The sequence below is a fragment of the Paramormyrops kingsleyae genome, chromosome 3, assembly GCF_048594095.1.
Source record: "Paramormyrops kingsleyae isolate MSU_618 chromosome 3, PKINGS_0.4, whole genome shotgun sequence".
Lineage (NCBI taxonomy): Eukaryota > Metazoa > Chordata > Actinopteri > Osteoglossiformes > Mormyridae > Paramormyrops > Paramormyrops kingsleyae.
The window spans coordinates 18,196,609-18,215,755 of NC_132799.1; the positions used below are offsets into that span (position 1 = coordinate 18,196,609).

The 19,147-nt window shown below is 45.9% G+C and overlaps 1 protein-coding gene across 2 annotated transcripts; it reads right to left on the reverse strand.

The window, feature by feature from the left end:
* Positions 1-82: 82 nt before the first annotated feature.
* On the reverse strand, positions 83-18,601 carry tarbp1 (TAR (HIV-1) RNA binding protein 1). 2 transcript variants are annotated; one of them, XM_023830278.2, is made up of 29 exons: positions 17,516-18,601; positions 17,280-17,377; positions 17,021-17,090; positions 16,763-16,911; positions 16,044-16,096; positions 15,288-15,385; positions 14,748-14,883; positions 14,047-14,143; positions 13,752-13,841; positions 12,925-13,084; positions 12,548-12,814; positions 12,125-12,219; positions 11,330-11,488; positions 10,685-10,896; positions 10,272-10,500; positions 9,779-9,967; positions 9,466-9,665; positions 8,761-8,832; positions 8,312-8,432; positions 7,653-7,763; positions 7,088-7,240; positions 6,728-6,814; positions 6,276-6,496; positions 5,327-5,408; positions 3,450-3,621; positions 2,832-3,017; positions 2,049-2,173; positions 1,763-1,899; positions 83-496 (listed from the first exon to the last, which is right to left on the reverse strand). In XM_023830278.2, exons 1-29 carry the CDS (start codon positions 18,483-18,485, stop codon positions 316-318), a joined length of 4,920 nt encoding a protein of 1,639 aa, XP_023686046.2. In that variant the 5' UTR covers positions 18,486-18,601; the 3' UTR covers positions 83-315. The 2 variants fall into 2 exon arrangements, with proteins under 2 accessions (XP_023686046.2, XP_023686047.2); XM_023830279.2 differs by having other exon boundaries at positions 17,280-17,372; positions 17,516-17,531.
* Between the last annotated feature and the right edge of the window lie 546 nt (positions 18,602-19,147).

Below are 19,147 nucleotides of genomic sequence, written 5' to 3' on the forward strand. Positions count from 1 at the left end.
CAAACTCTAATCAAAACTAAGACAGGCAAGTTTTCACCAAGAAAAATGCAGTGCACTGTTAGAAAATAAAAAAAAATGTATATAAAATTTTATACAAGAATATTTATTAATATACGTAAAAGAATTACACTGACCTCATAAAAATCATATAGATTATATAAAACACTAAAAAGGTTGCGTTCTGAGCCTATTAAATATAAATTTGAAAAACTTATCACCAGGTGGAATTCTGGGACATGCAGGATAAAGATCGAAAGTTACTGTCCAGCCATCAGTTACTGTCAGATGGCAGAATTAGTGGCAAGAGGCCCACTCTTAGAGGCTATGATCGGGGACCCGGGAGCTGGGAGAGAGCAGGTGCTGCCGTGTGTACTCCCACACCAGTAGGGCGGCGCTAACGTGCACATTGAGGGAACGTGTAACACCATGCTGGGGGATCTCCACGCAGATGTCTAGCAACTGCAGCAGGTTTGCTGGGATGCCTTCTCGCTCGTTACTGTCCAGAAAAAAAAAGAGAAAGAGAGAAGACATGGCCAGGGAATTAATTAAGCAACTGAGCTCAGATGAATTACACCAGACCCACCATACAGATCCAGACAGCGAGGCTCACACAGAGAGGAATTAACCAGCCAGCTGAAAATTAGAGGGACTCCACAATGTTGGGTCTTACAAATACCCTGCTGCTCTGCTGACAGTCCTGCTTAGACAGAAGCTAGCATTCAGAGTTTCCTTTGTGTATTCCTGCGTATCAGTAGGAGCATGAGAGTGAAGGAGAAATGGGTGCAGCCACCTAGTGGTAACAGAGTTATATTACATGCAACACAAGAAGTGCTCAACGCCACAAAATCCATGCACCTTCCAGGGGGACTATCCAGTATGATCCTCCCAAAAATATTCACATGCATGATTACTCCTGTCGTGATAAATCCCCCCCCATATTCTTTCATTTTGAAACAGCATTAGTCTTTAGGAACAAATGTTTCCGACACAGAAGATATGTTTTTGCCCCAATCCTCAGCGCTCTCTCATTGAGGTAATCATGACAGCAGCATGCCCGGACGTGTCCTCGCATCATGGAGGGAGGCAAAACATAGGTGGGGGCAGGTGGAGCAATCAATTAGGGTGATGAAATTAAAGAGCTGTGTCAGCTGCGGCGCACGGAGAGGGAGGTGCACGCAGGCTTTGTTTGTATGCAGATCGTGACCAATCACAGGGCTGCTGCATTGCTGTGGCCGTCTGCAGCCCCACTGGCTGGGCTACAGCTGTAAGGTATCAATAAGGTCACGACACAAGGCAGAAGGTTCTAATATGGGAGAGTTTTTTGCAGCTTTGGTTCGGACACAGGTCACGATACGACTCAAAACCTTTATTACCTCCATCAGTGATGGGAGAGAAGGCATTGCTGCCCACAGTGGGTGGGATGACTGTGCGCCGTCAATCAATGGGAACCAATACGACAACAGGAAGTGAGCTAAATCAGCTGACGGTGCATGGTATAATCCCTGCCACCGGTCTCCAGGCTCACTACATCCAGGTGGGCAGCCACTTGAGCTGCTGTTATAACAGGCCAAGGAGATGCTATTTTTGTATTAGAACCTATTCAACATGTCTTACTTGCATGGTACAGAAGCTGTTACTGTGTGGGTAGAAGCATAACTGTATTTATGGGTAAATAAACCAGCGAGCAATAATAGAAGAGATGGGGAACAGGTATGGATCGAATTTATGGCTGACGGCAGCAGGCACATGGACAGACACCTACCCCAGAAGTAGGAGGGTCTTTTCAGGGAACCTGTAGTTCTGCAAACTTTGGCTGTTCGCTGTCTGCTCCACACCCACAATGCAGTAACCTTCTGTCTTTTTCAACTGTAAGAAGTCTGCCAGCTCCGCAGGCTTAACCTTCCGAGAAAGGATTCACAAATGTTAAAATACCTTCAACTGTGCAAAAAAAAAAAAAAAAAAAAAAAAAAGTTTCCTTATGGACTTATTTTTAGCTGTAAAAGACTGCTAGACGAGGAAAATATGGCAGGATATGCAGGACCACTCACCTCCAAAAGGGGGAGCCACAGTTCGGCAGATACGCTCAGGGCCTGGAAGTGCTTGTCGCTGACGTGTCGGAGGCTGTCCAGCACCAAAGTGCTGGCACCGAAGATCTCGCACGTTCTGCACAGCCCTGCACATAAGCCCCGGTCAGATTCGTGTAAATACGTCAGCGTGTTCACCAACATGCAAAGGAGACTGACTGAATATATACAAGGCAAGCAATTAAAAAGCCATCATGCACATTTATCCTACACGCTTTGACAAATCATCCAGCCTTTTTCTGTCTGGCAGTATTTGTTTTTATTAAAGAACGTATTGTCATTGTAAACCGGAAGCACATTTTACGTGACAGTTACTATGTTTTTAATGATTAGCAAATTAATCATTTTTCTGTCTGTGTATGCAGTTCTTTTCAGACACACACACAGCAGAGCGTTTACCCAGCTTTCGCAAATGGACATACCACCTCTGCTTGGTAACTGACTCATCTTAGTGATCTGGGCAAAGTTACAAGAGCACGAATCATCCTGTCTGTGTAGAATCTCACATGGCAGTATTTATAAATTTATTGCCGGTGCTTGTACTTATTGTATTACCATAATACCCACTGTATAACACAGATAAGAATTAAATATTGGAAACTGAAACTTGTGTTCCCACTGGCACGGAGGGAGGTGGGGGAAGGAGAGATGATCGAAGGGGAGGAGGTGGTCACTCACAGTGTTTATTTGGGTGATGTAAGTGAATGAAGGTGCTCTGTTTTACCCCATCCCCCATCAGCCACTTACCACCTAGGTTGGTGGGCTTGTCGATAAGGGACGCGACCACTAGGAGGGCGCCGTGGAGCTTGCCCAGGCGTGCTGCCCTCTGCTGGGAGGCCAGCTGCAGGTCCAGGTCCTGCTCTTGGATGCCGGCTCTCCAGGGTGTGATTTTCTTCTGCACTTCCACCCAGCGCTCTTCTCGCTCCGTCTCACCTGACATTCACAAAGGCACCTTCTACTCACTCACAGGATGCTGCACGTGCTGTTTACGGTCCAGATGGGCACCAGAGTTCACGCACAGGAGCACAGTCACTAACGTGTGGGAAAAGGCATCTGTTCCCATTTTCCCTGGTCTGTAATGTCTCTCACTCTCCCTTAGCTCCTGACCTGTACTAACCCAGAGGAGGCATGTTTTTCCACTGCTCATATCTGTGCTTTTTGCTTAGCCGTGTCCCAAACTTAGTCACAAAAACAAAATGTCTGTATTTGTTCAATAAGACACAATGGCTTCAATGCAAACATTACCAGCTAAATGAGTTTCTGTATTGCCTCTGTAGTACAGAACAGGGACAATGATGCATACAAATACAAAACACTGAAAGTAGACATAGGATGCCACCTAGTAGTTGGAAGTGGGTACTGCACCTTTATCCAGCTGGACCCAGTCGCCTGGTTGCAGCTGGCTCAGGTCCTGGCGGGAATTCTGCAAGGATGGAGCAGAATTCTGGGGGAATTCCACCAGTGTCTCAATCTTCCAGGCAGGAATCCATTCATCGTTGGCCAAGTCCGACAGGCTCGGAAAGATGTGGAAGATAGTCTAAAACGAGGTGGAATAAGTCAGGAGTGAATCCTGTACAGTTATATAGTAGTAGTAGTTTATTGATCCCGAAAGATATTCCAAAAGTTACAGCAGTACACACAAAAAGTGACATCACTGTACATATACAGAAGACACAATACTGTACAAAAGACACAATACAATACTAAATTGCAATGTGCAAAATAAAGTGTGCGACAAAAATACAATACTAAATACAACATTAAATACAACACTATTCTCGAGGGCTGGTGACTGAGTGGGAAGAGAGGTCAGGGGGACACTTATTGTAGCATTTGATGGCCACTGAGAGAAAAGACTTTAGATAGTGCTCGCTGGAGCAATGCAGCTGTGCGAGTCTGTTGCTGAATGTATTTCTCTGCTTGACTAGGATGTGATGTAGGGGGTGTAAGGCTTTGTCAAGTAGGGAACAAATCATCTTAAGTGTTCTCCTTTGGACGATTGTTTCAATTGAATCCTGGTGGATTCCCAAAACAGAGAGCCTTCTTAATCAGTGTTTTGAGTTTGTCTGAGTCCCTTCTTGTAGCATTATTGCCCTGACACACCTCAGCATAGAAGACTGCCCTGCAACCACAGACTGGTAGAACTGCTGTAGCAGAGACACATAGACTCCAAAGGACAGTCACAGGAGTCTCCTCAGGAAGTAAATGCACCTCTTCCACATCCTCTCCACCAATAGTTAATGACAACAAGGGGCTTTTTGATCTTCTGAATATAGTTGAGATGTGTCGCTTAACATCGTTCTGCACAACGTCTGACCACTTATACATGCGAGGTCCCGAAGAATTGAAAAATCCGGATAACAGGATGGAGCAGACATAAGCGGCCATAGTGCACAATGTGTAGCTGGTGTAAATAAAGCGACTGGCCTGACAGCTGTATAATGGTACAGTACATACATATACTCCTCACATAATGACCTACCTGTTTAACGACCGCCGGACTTACGACCAGCTCTCTGACCAGTCAGTATTGAACACTGTACGAGAAACTTTGGTCGTGGAAACAGCAACATGGTGTCTCAGCGTCAAGAATCTCATCTCACATCTTTCTCAGTCTCAGTCTCGTTCACGAAGTCAGTATTCACTACACTAGCGTTCCTTTTCTAATAACTGTAATTTTTTTGCCGCATCATTTTTTATAATCTTTGCCGATTATATTTTATATTCTGTAATATCTAAGAGTCATGCAAATGAAAACAAAGCTATCCAATTGAAGTTTCCTTTAGACCTTGTCTTTATTCAGAATTAAGAATAATGTATTTGCAGTATATCTGTACTACTGTATAAACATTTATAAATATACAAAATGATATAAATGACGCAAAGGTAACATTAAAACAATATCTAAAGATGTTTGAAATATCGGTAAGGGGCGGCTCCGCACTTATTGACCAATTCGTTTAATGAACTAGCCGAAGGAATGAAACTCAGTCGTTAAATGAGGAGTTTCTGTATCAAACTAATAATACCCACAATATTTGACAGTGACAGTAAATGTTACAGTTTAGGTCCAGTATACTGAATAGGTTCATGTACAGTATACATGATGTTCGCATAGCGTCTAAGTCGCCTGATGTCTTATTGAACAGAACATAACCCAGACGTTAAGCGACACACACCTGGATTGCAAATTAATCAATGCACACTAGCATAATTGTGAAGTTGATGTTATTATGACTCACCTCCATGCTGTAGTCTACAAGTGGATGGAAGATCCCAAAAAAGAAATGTTCCTGGATTTTTGTCCAGTTCTTTCCAGCATTCCTGCAGACAAATGTTTAAGAGCTTTAATTTGCCCCACACACACCAATAATCCATCCATCCATCCATCCGTGGCAGCAGAGGGCACCGAGGCAGGGGATGCCAGCCTATCACAGGGCCTGACATACTCAGTCACATGCACAACAGGCAATCAGAGATGCCATTCCAGCTGACAGCAGGTCTTTTGGACCGCAGGAGAAAGCTGGAGCACATAGAAAACCCACAAAAGCCATCTGAAGGTGTGGTACCTTCTGATTGGAAGCATGCCAACATAACGCCCATTTTCAAAAAAGGGGATAGAAGTAATTTGTCAAACTATAGGCCAATCAGTCTAACTTGTATAACTGGTAAAGTTATGGAGGCTATAATCAAAGAGAAAATGGTAGATTACCTGGACTCAAATAACATTTTGAGGGTTAAATCAGAGCTAGATAAGATTTTAACAACTCTGAGCTATTAGTTAAGTTCTCCCCAAGCGAGCTCAATGGGCCGAATGGCCTCCTCTCGTTTGTATAATTCTTATGTTCATGGAGAAGATGGCTACTCCAAACATGGGGCAGGGGCATGATTTAAACCCACAACCCTGCTGCCCTGAGACAACAGAGCTACCCACTCTAAAAACAACCTGACCATTCAACATGCTCAGTGTGTTAGCAATGCCTTACACTGCGTCTCCAATCACTAAACTGATCAATGGTCACATGTATGCTCTATGGGCTGCCGGGCCCCTTATTAGAAACAGATCAGGTCAGTTATCAGCTCAACTTGTCCTCTCCACAGCACATCATCCACCCATCAACCTACTCGCCAGCCATATGGTCAGACACCATCCAGACAGCCAATCGCACCGCCAGCCAATCAAACACTCACCCTGCGCTCTGCATGGCCTCTGCTTGCTGCAGGCAGGCCGGGACAACAGAGGCCACTCCCCCAAGCCCTTCGGCACCCTGCGCTTCACCTCCTGCAGTGGCCCTCATGCCTTCCAGGCCCCAGACCCTCTTCAGGGCTATGAGGGCATAGAGGCGCACGCTGAAGTTGTGACTAAAGCAGCACTGAAGGGCCACATCCAGAGCTCGGTGCCACCTGCTGGCCTGGAGGGGTTAGGAGAAGCAGGGGTTGAGGAGGAGCAAATATAGGATAGGTGGGGTGGGGCATGAGGAGGGGGTGGAATGAGATAGGGGAGAAGAGCAGGGGTAACAACATGGAGAAGACAGGAAGGGGAGGGTAGATATCCAGGGAGAGGAACACAAGTCAAGCTACAACTAGGTACAAGTGATATAAGCAGCATGCAATGAAATTGCAGAAAGGACGATGGAGGCTACCTTATCCGGAACATTAGCCAGAAGGACGTCCAGGTGAACTAACACAGACAGGAAAGTACAGATGCTTGTCTTGGTTTTCTCTTGGTCCTAAAAGCAAAGTTTTTATACTAAACTGGTTCTCTCAATGACCTGCTCAGTCTTGCACTATCACAGAAAGCCTGCTAGCTTCAATACAGAATTTCACAACGTCCTGATTGTTTGGTTGCTTAGTTTGGTTTTTCCCTCCAAGTAGCTCAAAAGATTCACTCATTCATAAAGCTTCACCACTTACTGGACAAAATTCAACTGAACCGAGGTCCCCCTGGGACATGATCCAACAACAAACAGGTTACACCCTCAACCTGCTGAATCGGTGCTCACCACCACGCCGAAGCACCTCCAGAGGGTGTCCACGAGAGCAGGGTGCCAGTGGAGGGTGAGGATGATCACCCACTCGATGAGGTATTTCACCGACGCCTGGTTGCTGCAGAAGCCGGCCTCATAGACACGGCCCAGCAGAGTCTCCATGAAATCCTGCAGAAGAGCAGGACATGTTTCTCACACGGGCAGAGTCAGGGACGTCTCTAAAGGACAGTCTGTCCACATTAATGCCCGAGGACAGGACCCCAGACAATGTCCATGTATATGGGTATATAGAATACAGCAGTGTTTCCCAACCCAGTCCTCGGGGAACCCCAGACAGTCCACGTTTTTCCCCCCTCTCAGCTCCCAGCACACCTGTACAAGGTATTTGGTGTTTCTGATTGGCTAGGAGCTGGCTGGGAGCTGGCTGGGGTTCCCCGAGGACTGGGCTGGGAACCACTGGAATAGAGGGTGTTCAGTCACCTTAGTGTGTGTGTGTGTGTGCGTGCGTGTGTGTGTGTGTGATGATCTGACCCCTCTCTCTCAGCATTGCAGCCTTAGTGGGATATGTGTGTAGATTTACCACTCTGAGCTTGGGCAGCAGGACCATCACTGTCTGCCACACCCTGTTCTTCACTCGATGCTGCAGGGAGTTGCCATAGTAACGTGTTTTCGACTTCGATATCTCATCATCCTCGGATTTATAAAGGACAGTGGAAGGGAAACAAACAAAGGAACAAAAAAAAAAAAAAAACACCACTTTTACTGCAAATATACGCAGTCATTCAAAAACTACTCACTAAAGCTAAAACCATTCTTAACCGACAGATACAAAACCTGGAACACACAAACGAGGAAAAACACTGTTAAAAGCGCCCCCTTAATCCGTGACACGTTTTACAATACAGGGTTTGACTATGGATGACTTGAACTATTGACATTTAATACTATTTCGATTTTTCACCTCCGAAGCCGCATCAGAAATAACAGAGATGGTGTACTTAGTGCATCATTATGGGATGGAGTGCCTGTTTACAAATGCTGCAAGAGTCAGCAACAGTCCCTGGCAACGGTGAGGAAGTGAAAACTAATCAACATGGAAGCAGTGAAGGAGGGGGGGGGGTGGGGTGTCGCACTGGGCTAACGAGTCGCTCAGCTGCACAATCAGCACACAGCATCAGGACCTGCTCATGCCCAAGAGCCCCTAAGCACCCCCAAGCGCCCCCCCCCCCCCCCGCATACCTTACTCAACAGCCGCAGCACCAGTGTCTCCATCAGGTGGGCATGTGCGGGGTGGGAGGTGTCCAGGCGGCTCAGGAAGGCCAGGGCACACATGCGGGGGAGCTGCTCATCCCGGCTGTCACTGCGAGGAGGAGGGGGAAGTGCTCACTACATCAGGGGTTCGAATCTCGCCGCCCCACCCCCGCACATACTGACTGACCAATAAACTAAAGTACCCCCAAATTTACGCTTTTGTAAATATGCTTTTTTTCTTCCTTTGCCCTTGTTTATTCCCGGTGATGTGAAAACAAATGACATTTTCATTTATTTCGAATAACACTGCTATGGTGAGCATCTTGCGGGCTGAACAGAACAGCACCGCGCCTGGCTCGACTCCTCATTCCCGGGGTGCCCACTCTGCCGTATCCCATAAACACCTGGGGCAGGGGGTCTGTGCATGAAAACCGTACTTGTTAATGATCACGTTGGCTGCACACGTGTCTCCCAGCCGCTCCACGTACGTCTGCACTTCCTGGATTAATCTGATTTATAACAAAAAAGTGAAAAGACAGAGAGACCCAATTAAAATGCATCTGCTCCAATAGCAATCTAAAGCAGCGATTCTCAACCCATGGGCAAGTTCTGAAAGGGTTGCGAGGCAGAGTCGGAAATGTAAGCATTTTAAAATTAACAAGCTCCTATGCTGATCCACGATCAGATTTCCCAGCCCTGGACCCTCTTGGGTCTCTTGGGTCCACAAATGTCTACAAGTGCAAAACTAGCGAACGCTCAACTAATCCATGAAGCTAAACCACAAAATTCACTGGCACATCCAATCAGGTTCGTATAATAGGCATTGATTGGCGCTGCAGAGTGCATTGCATGCCTGATCATAGCGTTAATTTAAACCTATACATGACATAGCATCAGCGACTGATCTAGCACGATAAAAATTGGGTCACGGTGCAAAAAAGGTTGATATCCACTGATCTAAAGAGCACCACACAATAGTATGTTTCTGCTTTTTTTCCCCACATACATATTTTTAAATTGAAATCTGCCCAAGACTGGTTTGGCGTCTTAAATCTACTGCATTATGTTGCCATGACAGAAGGGAATCGCTGCAGTACAGCTCAGCACCCCAGCAGGGGGCGCAGATCTCCTCGGAGCCTCACCTCTGGTCTCTCCTGAACACAGGCCCATACACACAGGCCTCCGTCAGGATGTCCAGGTGCCTGAAGGTGCTGGAGAACACCGCATTGGCACTGATTTCGCATCCTGGGTCAGAGGGCAGCCAGGTTCGGCAGCAGTGCCGGAGAAGCACGTTGAATACTCCTGTTTTGGTCTGAGACAGAGCGATCAGCTCTGCGGCCACCTAGATGTACAAATCAGATGACCCTACCGTCAAATTATTAAGCATTCCGCCTTCCCTTCAGCATGACAGCTAAAATGGTGCAATGCAATCCCAGCATGCCGTGCTGCGGTCACCTGCTGAATAGTGGCCGTGAGCTTCGGCGCCTCGCCTTCCGCAAGCTCCAGGACTCTTCGGCCGAAGGCAAATTGCACAAAGCCCTCCAGAGTGGGCCAGAAGTCATGGGGGTTATTGCTCAGACCCAGCACAACTTTCCAGGCCAACTGTACGGCCTCCACACACAAACATTCCTCAGTTTGCGCCACCTGGTGGAGAAATAGAACTTGTATGACACATATATAGGTGTTATAAGGTGGCATAAGCAAAAATATTGTTCCTTATCTAGTAGATCTACAGTGAGGAATATACAGTTTTAATTAACAGAAAACTTAATTACATTGAAAATGTGGCTTGTGCAACACTCGAAAAATGAAGCCCACTCATTTTAAAATTACACAAAAAAATAAAAAGTGATTTAACTTCCCTGAATAGCAATTTAGACACAATTATCATTACCAAAAACAACATAAAATAGAAAAGAATGTTCGCCCCCATGTGGAAGTGACCCACCTGTGGCAGCAGTAACATCATGCAGTCTAAAACAGGTACCACCAGGTCATTGGGCAGCAAGGACAATGCCTCAACCGCAGTTCCCAGGAATGCTGAGGCAGGGGGTAGTTCCTGAGGGCCCAGCAGAGTGAGGGAACCCAGCACGAAGCGCAGGCAGGCCCACTGGTCCCGCACAAAGTGGGCTGCTACACGGCCCCAGCCCTGGAGAGTTGGGCCCTCCTCCATGCTCCTGGGGAACAGAGACATTGCTGGCTTTATACTAACAATCCCTGTGAAAGGTGGTAAACAGTATCCTGCTGCATCCGTCACATATCTCAAATTATATTTTCATTTGCTGCCATGCTGGAATACACAAGCATTCAAGTAAAATTGTTACTATGAAAAATGACACACAAATGAATAGCTACACTGACCCCTGCAGGCAGTCAGGTGCTACTGCAGGCTTTTGCAGATTGTGGTTCAGGAACACTGGTGAGGAAGAGGAGTAGAACAGCGTTGCCACCGAGGACAGTGAACGCACAGCCTCAGGGTGCAGGCTGGCCCTGTGTTTCTCCCCGACCTCACACAAGAGAGTCAGCGATGCCATGGCAACTGCCCTGGTTACCTGGACGCCCAGAACAGGATTCTGAAGAAAACAAACCACAGAGACAACAGCCCCTCATTTCTGTAACATGGAGGGGATTTCACATCGGCTGAAATGAAAATCATTCAGACTGCCTGTCAACTTCCATTTTACGGTTTGCAATGCAGCAATCTGAGAAACTGCACTCTTTATCCAATATCGAGAAAACGGATGTAAGCATTTTGCTCACCATAAAAACTGCAAACTCGTGCAGATAACAAAAACTCAAGAGTCAGTCTGCCACCTCGCAGGAAAGCTGTTAATGACTGCAAGCAATCTGACATTAGGTCATACTGCTGTTTTATATGGTGGATAAGCAGACTTTTTGACATTTCTAGCACATGGAGAGTGAAAAAACCAATTCAAATAAGACCCTTTCAGCACTGATGTACTGCACCAAATCAGGGATTAAACCAAACAATTCCAAGAGAGGTACCTGGTCTTCTGGCTCTCCCAGCACCCGTAAACAGTATCTGGTCAGCGCCGAGATAAATCCCCCAAGATGACTTGTGTGGTGCCACCCAGCACGGCCATACACCAGGAGCAGCTCCCGCAGGACGGAATGGTACAGGCTGGCTCGCTCCACATCCCACAGCTAATGAACAAAGGGGAGAGTGCAAACTCACAGAGCACGACCCATGGCTAAAATGCAAAGGGAAGGGAGTAAACTCACAGGGCAAGTCACACAGGTAAAGAGCAATTGGACGAGAGCAAACTCATATAGCACATCACACAGCTGATGAGTAACAAACTCACAAAGTATGTCCAACAGATCAAACACAAAGGGAACAGAATAAACTCACAGGCACATAACACAGCTACAGAGCAAAGGGCTGAGAGCACACTCACAGAGCACATCCCATAGATGAAGAGCAATGGGACAAGAGCAAACTCACAGAGCATGTCCCACAGTGGACAGAGACAAGCAAAAAAGGGGGAACAGCTGGCAGCTAGAATAAAGGTTTAAAAACCTGGGGTGGGCAAATTAATAGTATATTAATAACAGGGTCCCAGTAAGGAGAAGGATCACCATATACCTTCAGAGGAGCTCCCCTGTGTGTGTGTGTGTGTGTGTGTGTGTGTGTGTGTGTGTGTGTGTGTGTGTGTGTGTAAATAAAAAAAAATAAGTTGCTTTGGATAAACAGCTGAAATTTAAAGGAGTTCAATAATGAGAAACTGCCTTGCAAGTTCAGTAATGAGAGACTGCAGAAGCCAGTTGTGGCCCCCTCACCTCACGCAGCTCCCCACTCAGCCTGCGCAGCATGAACTCCTGAATCGGCTCGGCCACCCTCAGGACAAGCATCTCTATGGCTGCTGATACCTCGTCTGTGGGCAAAAATGAATAAATTAAAACATTAAACCACAAAAAAAGCATAGTATGACCCCACTTTCACAGAGACAAGTTCCTTAGTTAGAGTAGACACACAGTATCCTCCACTAGTTATGGATTGGACTAGTTAACTGAGTATTACCTCACAAAACCAGCAAAAAGCATTGCATTTTGAATAAAGGCAATGCGGCTGACCAATGGGGAGGCCTGATGGAAAATACAGCTACAGAAGAGCCACTTAAAGGACTCATTTCAGCAAACCTTGCATTCTCATTAGAGGCTGTAAAACAAAGGCTGTATAGTAGAGCCAGTGACGTGACACACCCTTCTGTGCCTGAGGGTCACTGCTGCCAGGCGTCTTCCGCAGCTGCAGCAGCCGCAAAAGCAGCTGGAGGCTTTTATCAGCCTTCCTCAAGGGCAGGTAGACGTTGGTGCCAAGCCGACTCAGGGTGTCCAGCAGGGGGCGTAGCAACTCTTCCAGTCCCCCAGGTGATGCACCGCTGGGTCGTCGTTGCTCCACATCCATACAGAGAAACAGGGCCCGGGCCACGAGCTCTGCCTCCCAGGGATCGGGTAAGCCCCCAGTCGAGTCTACGGCAAAGGGGTCATGGATAACTGAAGGGAGGGAGCCAGCGAGCTGTAGAAATCCAACATAGCAGGGCTCTTGGAAAGCTTTTGATGGGTCTGGCTAATGGGCCCACCTGCGCAGGCTGGGACCCGGAGGAAAGAATCTAGCTGGTTGCACACAAAGACTCTCAGGGACCCCCCCTGGAGGGTTGAGTTCCTCGAAATCTCCGCCCCCAGCTTCAGGTGTGAATCAGGTTTAAAATGCTCCTCACTCTCCAGCAGCCAATCACACACCTGAAAGACACACACACAGAAAGTCAAATCAAATTACAGCATGTCAACAATGACACGAGGGGGTATTCCACAAAGCAAGAGTTCCCAGATAACTGGATAACTCCAAATAGGAAAATTGTCCCATTGGAGGAGAACTGACATGCCTATTGGACAATCCTAAAATTTGTCTGGCTAATGAAAAAAATCTGCTTTGTGGAATACCCTCCAGGTGTGTTCCATCCATCCATCCATCCATTCAAAGTACTTTTCTAGTACAGAGTTGTAGGAGGCAGGGCCTGGAAATTATCCCAAGGCAGTATTTCATCTATAATAAAGTCACAATCAACAAAATAGTAGACATATGGGTTTGCATTGGTCAGCTATGATACTGTATAAAGCAGGGGAGCACCCTGGAGGGGAGGCAGGTCCATCTTAGAACACCTACACACGCACGCACACGCACGCACACGCACGCACACGCACGCACACGCACGCATGCACACAAATTCACACACTGCAGGCAATCAACCTACAGGCCTCCTGACTGCAGGGGAAAGCAAAGCTTACACATGTCACAACACACGCCAAATATCAATATAATCACAAAATGCAGCCAAGCAGACAATTTCATCACCCACTAAATGTTAGACATTCCCCCAGTCTGGACCCCTAACCAAGCATTTCGTACCTGATCCCAGAGCTTCGTGCCTCTGCACAGTGACTCATCCGCACGGAAGTGCGCTAGGAATCCGAGGACATCAGCCAGTGTCACTGTGGCCTGCAGTGTGGAGAGAGACTCAGCGCTTAATCCCTGTTAGTCAGACAACGGTAAATATTTCACCTTTCCAGCAATCTGTTTGTATATATTTCGTATTAACAAACAGAAAAAAAAAAAAAACATCCTTAAAGTGCTCCTGTGGTCTGAAAATATTTTGATGGGAAATAGCCGAAATTGCACAAAAGGAAAAAATAACGTGTCCTACCACATCTGTCAGATAGAGGGCACTTTGCAGCAAGAAGCCCTGAGCAGCTCCTCTGAGTAGCACCTGGTGAGTGATCATGGTGCAATGCAACACCTCCCTGTAACATCCCGGAAAATGTTAAATTAAACACCTCTGCTAGCTTTAACCTCCACTTTAGCTCAGAGGAATACATTTCCTTGTTAGAATAATGACTGACTGATTGACATAAGTATTCTCCACAAATCTGAAATGTATACTATGATAACAACAACTGCACCAACAAAGCAGCTGTAAAAGAATTGAATACAATGTTTATGCATTTTTTCCACAATACACATTTTCCAGCTTCCCTAAGGTGATCTCTGTGGCAAAGCCTGCATTTGCCAGTTCAGCTTGGGGCATTTAAACTTTCAATAGAACCTCCTGCATTCTACTCAGACATACTGCACAGCCAGACATAGTAAGATAAGATAAAGTTTACCGATCCCTGAGCATACAGCAGTGAGGTACGTAAAGTGCAGACAAACAAATATATAGTGCAAAACAAAGAAAAGGGCAAATAAGCACACATAGTGCAAACAAAAATGGTGGACAAACAAAATATCATGAAAAAATATTAAGAAAATAATACAAATATAAATAAATGAATAGATGGCGTATGTAGTGGTTTTGGCTCATTTACTCCCAGTCTACAATGGGACAGTCCCAAGCAGCCAGATTACCTGAGCGCCTGCAGGCCTGGGGGGCCAAGCGCTGGGCAGGGGGGCAGGCAGGACAGGGCCTGGGACAGGAAGAGGATAGGGACTGCACACCAGTGACGAGAGCCCAGCCGCTGGACCAGCTGCAGCAACACCTCATCTGAAACACACGCATGCAGCACAGACATCAGGCCCAGGGCATTATTCCATCTGTCCTACAACCACTTATCCCAGTTAGAGTGGCGGGGAGGCGGAGCCTATCCATAGCAGCACAGGCCGCAAACCTGATTAAAGAATGCTAAAGAAAGAATACAGCTACCAAGTTACATTAATATTGGTAGGCATTATGTGTGGATATGATTAGTCATATTTCAACCACATAATCAACTAATTTTCCTCATTAAAAAAGAACTGCCAAATTTATCCATGCTGGATCTCAGGAAAGTTCCCTCTTAAGGCTGGGACTATTCGGGGACGTGAACAAACATCCTTCTGCATTCAATCGCTGTCCTTAACCACTATACTACCCGTTTCCCTTGAGTGCCCTCAGTGCAGGAAATGTACTTCTCTTCTCCTGTGGTAGGCTGCCTATGAAGGTGACCATGAAGTCTTGCAGCTTGGCCCCGAGCTCTGGACATTCTCCGATGCTCTGTCCAGGAGACCTGGGGGTAGGGGGTGAGTTTATCAGTCTATCAGCAAAGTAAGCAGGCAGTGAAGCTATACATCCCGCCGCCCCCCCACCCCCAAGGACAATATATGACAAGCAAGTCAACTTAACGCTTAGCAGAGGAAGCAAACCAGAAAGATCCCTGAATCAGGAAGACAGCACTAGATAACAGTAAGACCAGATAACCAACACTAAACTAAACTGATCACACTTCGGCAACTCCATGTTTACCTAACCCTGCTCCCCAAAACAGGCCATCATGATGCTTCCCATTTGCAAAACACCAAGGTTATTTTCTACTTTGTAATTGTATTGCCACTTAAGCATGGAGCCTTTTTTTTTTCTTTTTTTTACTGGACTTGAAACTCTTCACTAGATTCAGTTCCACTGAATGAAAAAAAGTGTCATTTTCATTTTCAAAAATTCTTAAATTTTAATAGATACCTCCCAGAAATGAGTGTACATTAATATGCAATATGTGTAGATAAATATAAAAGACATATGACCCATTTAATGATACTACTCACTCACATGAAGCACACCTACAAATGTAAACTTTCCTGTTTACTCAGCAGCAGAATGAAAAATAAATCTCAGTGAGCTTCACATTAGGCCAAGAGGATGTTTTGCGCTCTGAACTGACAGTGTCTCACCTGTGGAAGAGCGAGCTCTCAGCCAGCACATCCAAGAAGGGGCCAACAGTGAACTGGAACAGAGAGGAGGATTAACTCAGTCACACTAATGCCATGTTCTTGGACAAGACAGAGTACGACAGACTTAGTAATAGCCATTCAATAAAACCACATCTAAATCCACAGATTGAAACCGTAGCACACAAGACAGGTACAGTATTCACCATTTCTGCAGGCTCCAAGGAGTCCAAGCACAAAAATTAAATCTCATAACCATGCAACACAAGTGATGTTCATACTATGTCAACACAACCGTCCAGAACGAGTAGCACAGGTGCAAATTAATACCAATAACTATGTATTACATGCCAAGTGTATGCTATCTAAAGAAATTAAAGGACTGTCACCTATGTATCATGACTATGATACTCTGCTTTACTAAATGCCACTTCTAATTTTCTCCCTTCATCCATTCAGCCATCTATCTATCCAGCCATCACAGGGTCATGGTCAGATTGGTGCACATTTCAAGAAGCAGAGAACTATGTTTTTGGTTTTTTTTTTTTCTTCTTAATTCAATTATATTCCTCTCTGATGGGTACAAAAGCACAGTTCATCAGAAAATGTAAGAACGCAACCTTCTGGCTGTTAACATGTCCGTCTCCTGCTGCTGTAGTAACACACAGATAATAGTAAACAGACAATTCAGCTGAGCTGTGGTCAGATAAATACTAACGCACCTGTGAAAAAGCCACAGCAAAGGCGGGGCATCGCAGCACCCGCAGACCCAGCAGGTGACACACCCCCTCCCTCATAACGGTCTTGTTCTCACTGTGGAACATGCGCTGGTACACAGACAGCAGCCATGAGGGGTGGAGCAGGGCTGGGCCTGAGAGAGGGGGTCAGAGAGTGGGAGGAGATGAGGGAGGACCAAAGATAAATCAGGAGGATGCAACAGTGTCAAATGGCTGGACCCAGCACACAATGTAGAGACCTACCTTGAATGTCACTCACAGTAGCCTCGATCAGTGTGTCCATCCTATTGAGCACAGGCCGAACCACGTGAATCTGTGAGTCAGAGTCACATTATTTATGGATAACAACAATCCAACTTGCCAATGGACAAAACAAAATCAAATAATGAGATCAAAGTTCAAAATTTCTGTGTTAATGTTTTGAGACAGAAAGAAAAGGAAAAAAAACTAGCAAATGGCATGCACTTTTCACACATCATATGTGAATCATGTGTGTCGGTACCTGGTTTTCATCAAGGGTCTCCATGATCAAGGCATAGTCCTCCCAGAATTCCCTGAGAAGCTGGCACTTCTTTGGTACCCATGTGAATAAACTCTGTTCTGCAAAAAAGAGGATTCAAATCCATATACCTGATAATGCAAAATATTCAAACATCCAATACTCGTATTAAAACCCACTATGACATGAAGTACACTACAGTCCACACTCCACAGTGTTGTTATTGATGGCAGGCTTACCTTCACGACATGCATTACCACTTTGAAAATCGACGTTCTCTTCATCGGACAGCTCGACAGCCCTCTTTAATAGATACAACGCCCGTTTGCGCGACACGCTGTCCCTGTGCGTCAATCCTGCTTGAACTATCTTCCAAAACTGCTGGGAGTGGTGTATGTAAACGTTAGCAGGAGAACCGCTGCTGGAATGAAACAGGTGATCTGAAAGCGCAGTTAGACACAGCAAGATACGAGCTGTCACTGCTGGCGTGCTGTCATTTTCGTGCCAGCAGCTCAGATCACCCCGAATGCGTCCCAAAAGGACTGCTCTCCTCTCATCAGTGCAACAGGTGTTAAGCAAAGTCATCAAAACGCGAACCAATATCTTCGAAGCAACCGAATCGGAGCCGGCTTTGATACACATTAAAGCGGATGACAGCACCGTCGCTGTCAGCTGCTCGTTAGACGAAATAATAGGTGTTAAAACAGCCAAGACTTCAATTGCAACGTCTTTATTTATTTTTTTCTGTTCGGGGCTTTCTTCGCCTGCTTCATCTTCCGTCAGCTCCAGTACCGACAAAGTAACGTTTGTCAACTTTTCCGACAGCTCTTCGTCACAAATCTTAACACAAACGCCCAACAGCATGCACACAGCATTAAGTAAATCCTTGTTTTTACCCCTAAGTTTACAGGCAGACTCGTGTTCGCTGGATATTTTAAACAGGAGAGGCACGCAGTGTTTCCATGCTACATCCTCGACTTTTTTCTGAAACGCCACCTCTCTTGGACATCCGGTGTGACCATTATTGGCTCCGATATTATGCCTGTCTGACTCCTTGTAATGTAGACTATGAACTCCATCGATTAATACGGCAAGTTCTTCAACAACCCCTATCTCCGGCCATGTGTCACTTGGCCAGCAAAGAGCGTTTAACACTAAATCGGGGTTCGAGCAGCTAGACAAAAGTGCATTAATTAAAACCGAAGGCATTTCAACCACGGTACTGAGACAACAGAGAAAACAATAGTGCACTTTTCTACGCGCACCGGTATTTAACACGACGGCTTCCCACTTTTCCACACGGTACTCTGAATTGCGCACGCGCCCTGTCGCTTTCTAGTGACGTGTTTGTTTTGGACGTGTACGGAGTATTTGATGGGTCAATTGTTTTTATTACGCGAGTGCGTTTGACATTCATATGAAGCGTTTTGAGCGTAAATACTTCTGAAATGATGTCACTTTCGCTTATGAAGAAGCTGGTACTACACTCAGTCATATTTGTCCAGCGCTTAAACTGATGTGTATACCATTGTGATAACCCCAATAAGTGAAATTACCTCTCTCTGAATAAATCGAAATAAGTTGTATATTGATGTATCATTTTTCATGGTTGGTTTATGAAGCGGTTGTAACCAAATAAACAATATAATAATATACTCGGGGCAACCTCCGTGCCTGTGAATGAAAGGTCGCTGGTTTGAGCCCGGCCTCGGCAGAATAGTCACATGTCTGTGGGCCCTTAAACAAGGTCCTTAAACCCCAGTTTCATGGGCGCCACTGCAAGGGACTCCAAAGCTTACCTGTCGGTGTGTCAAGGAGAGCAAGATGAGATAGGCGAAAAGAATATTTCCCCATGGGGATCAATAAAGTAT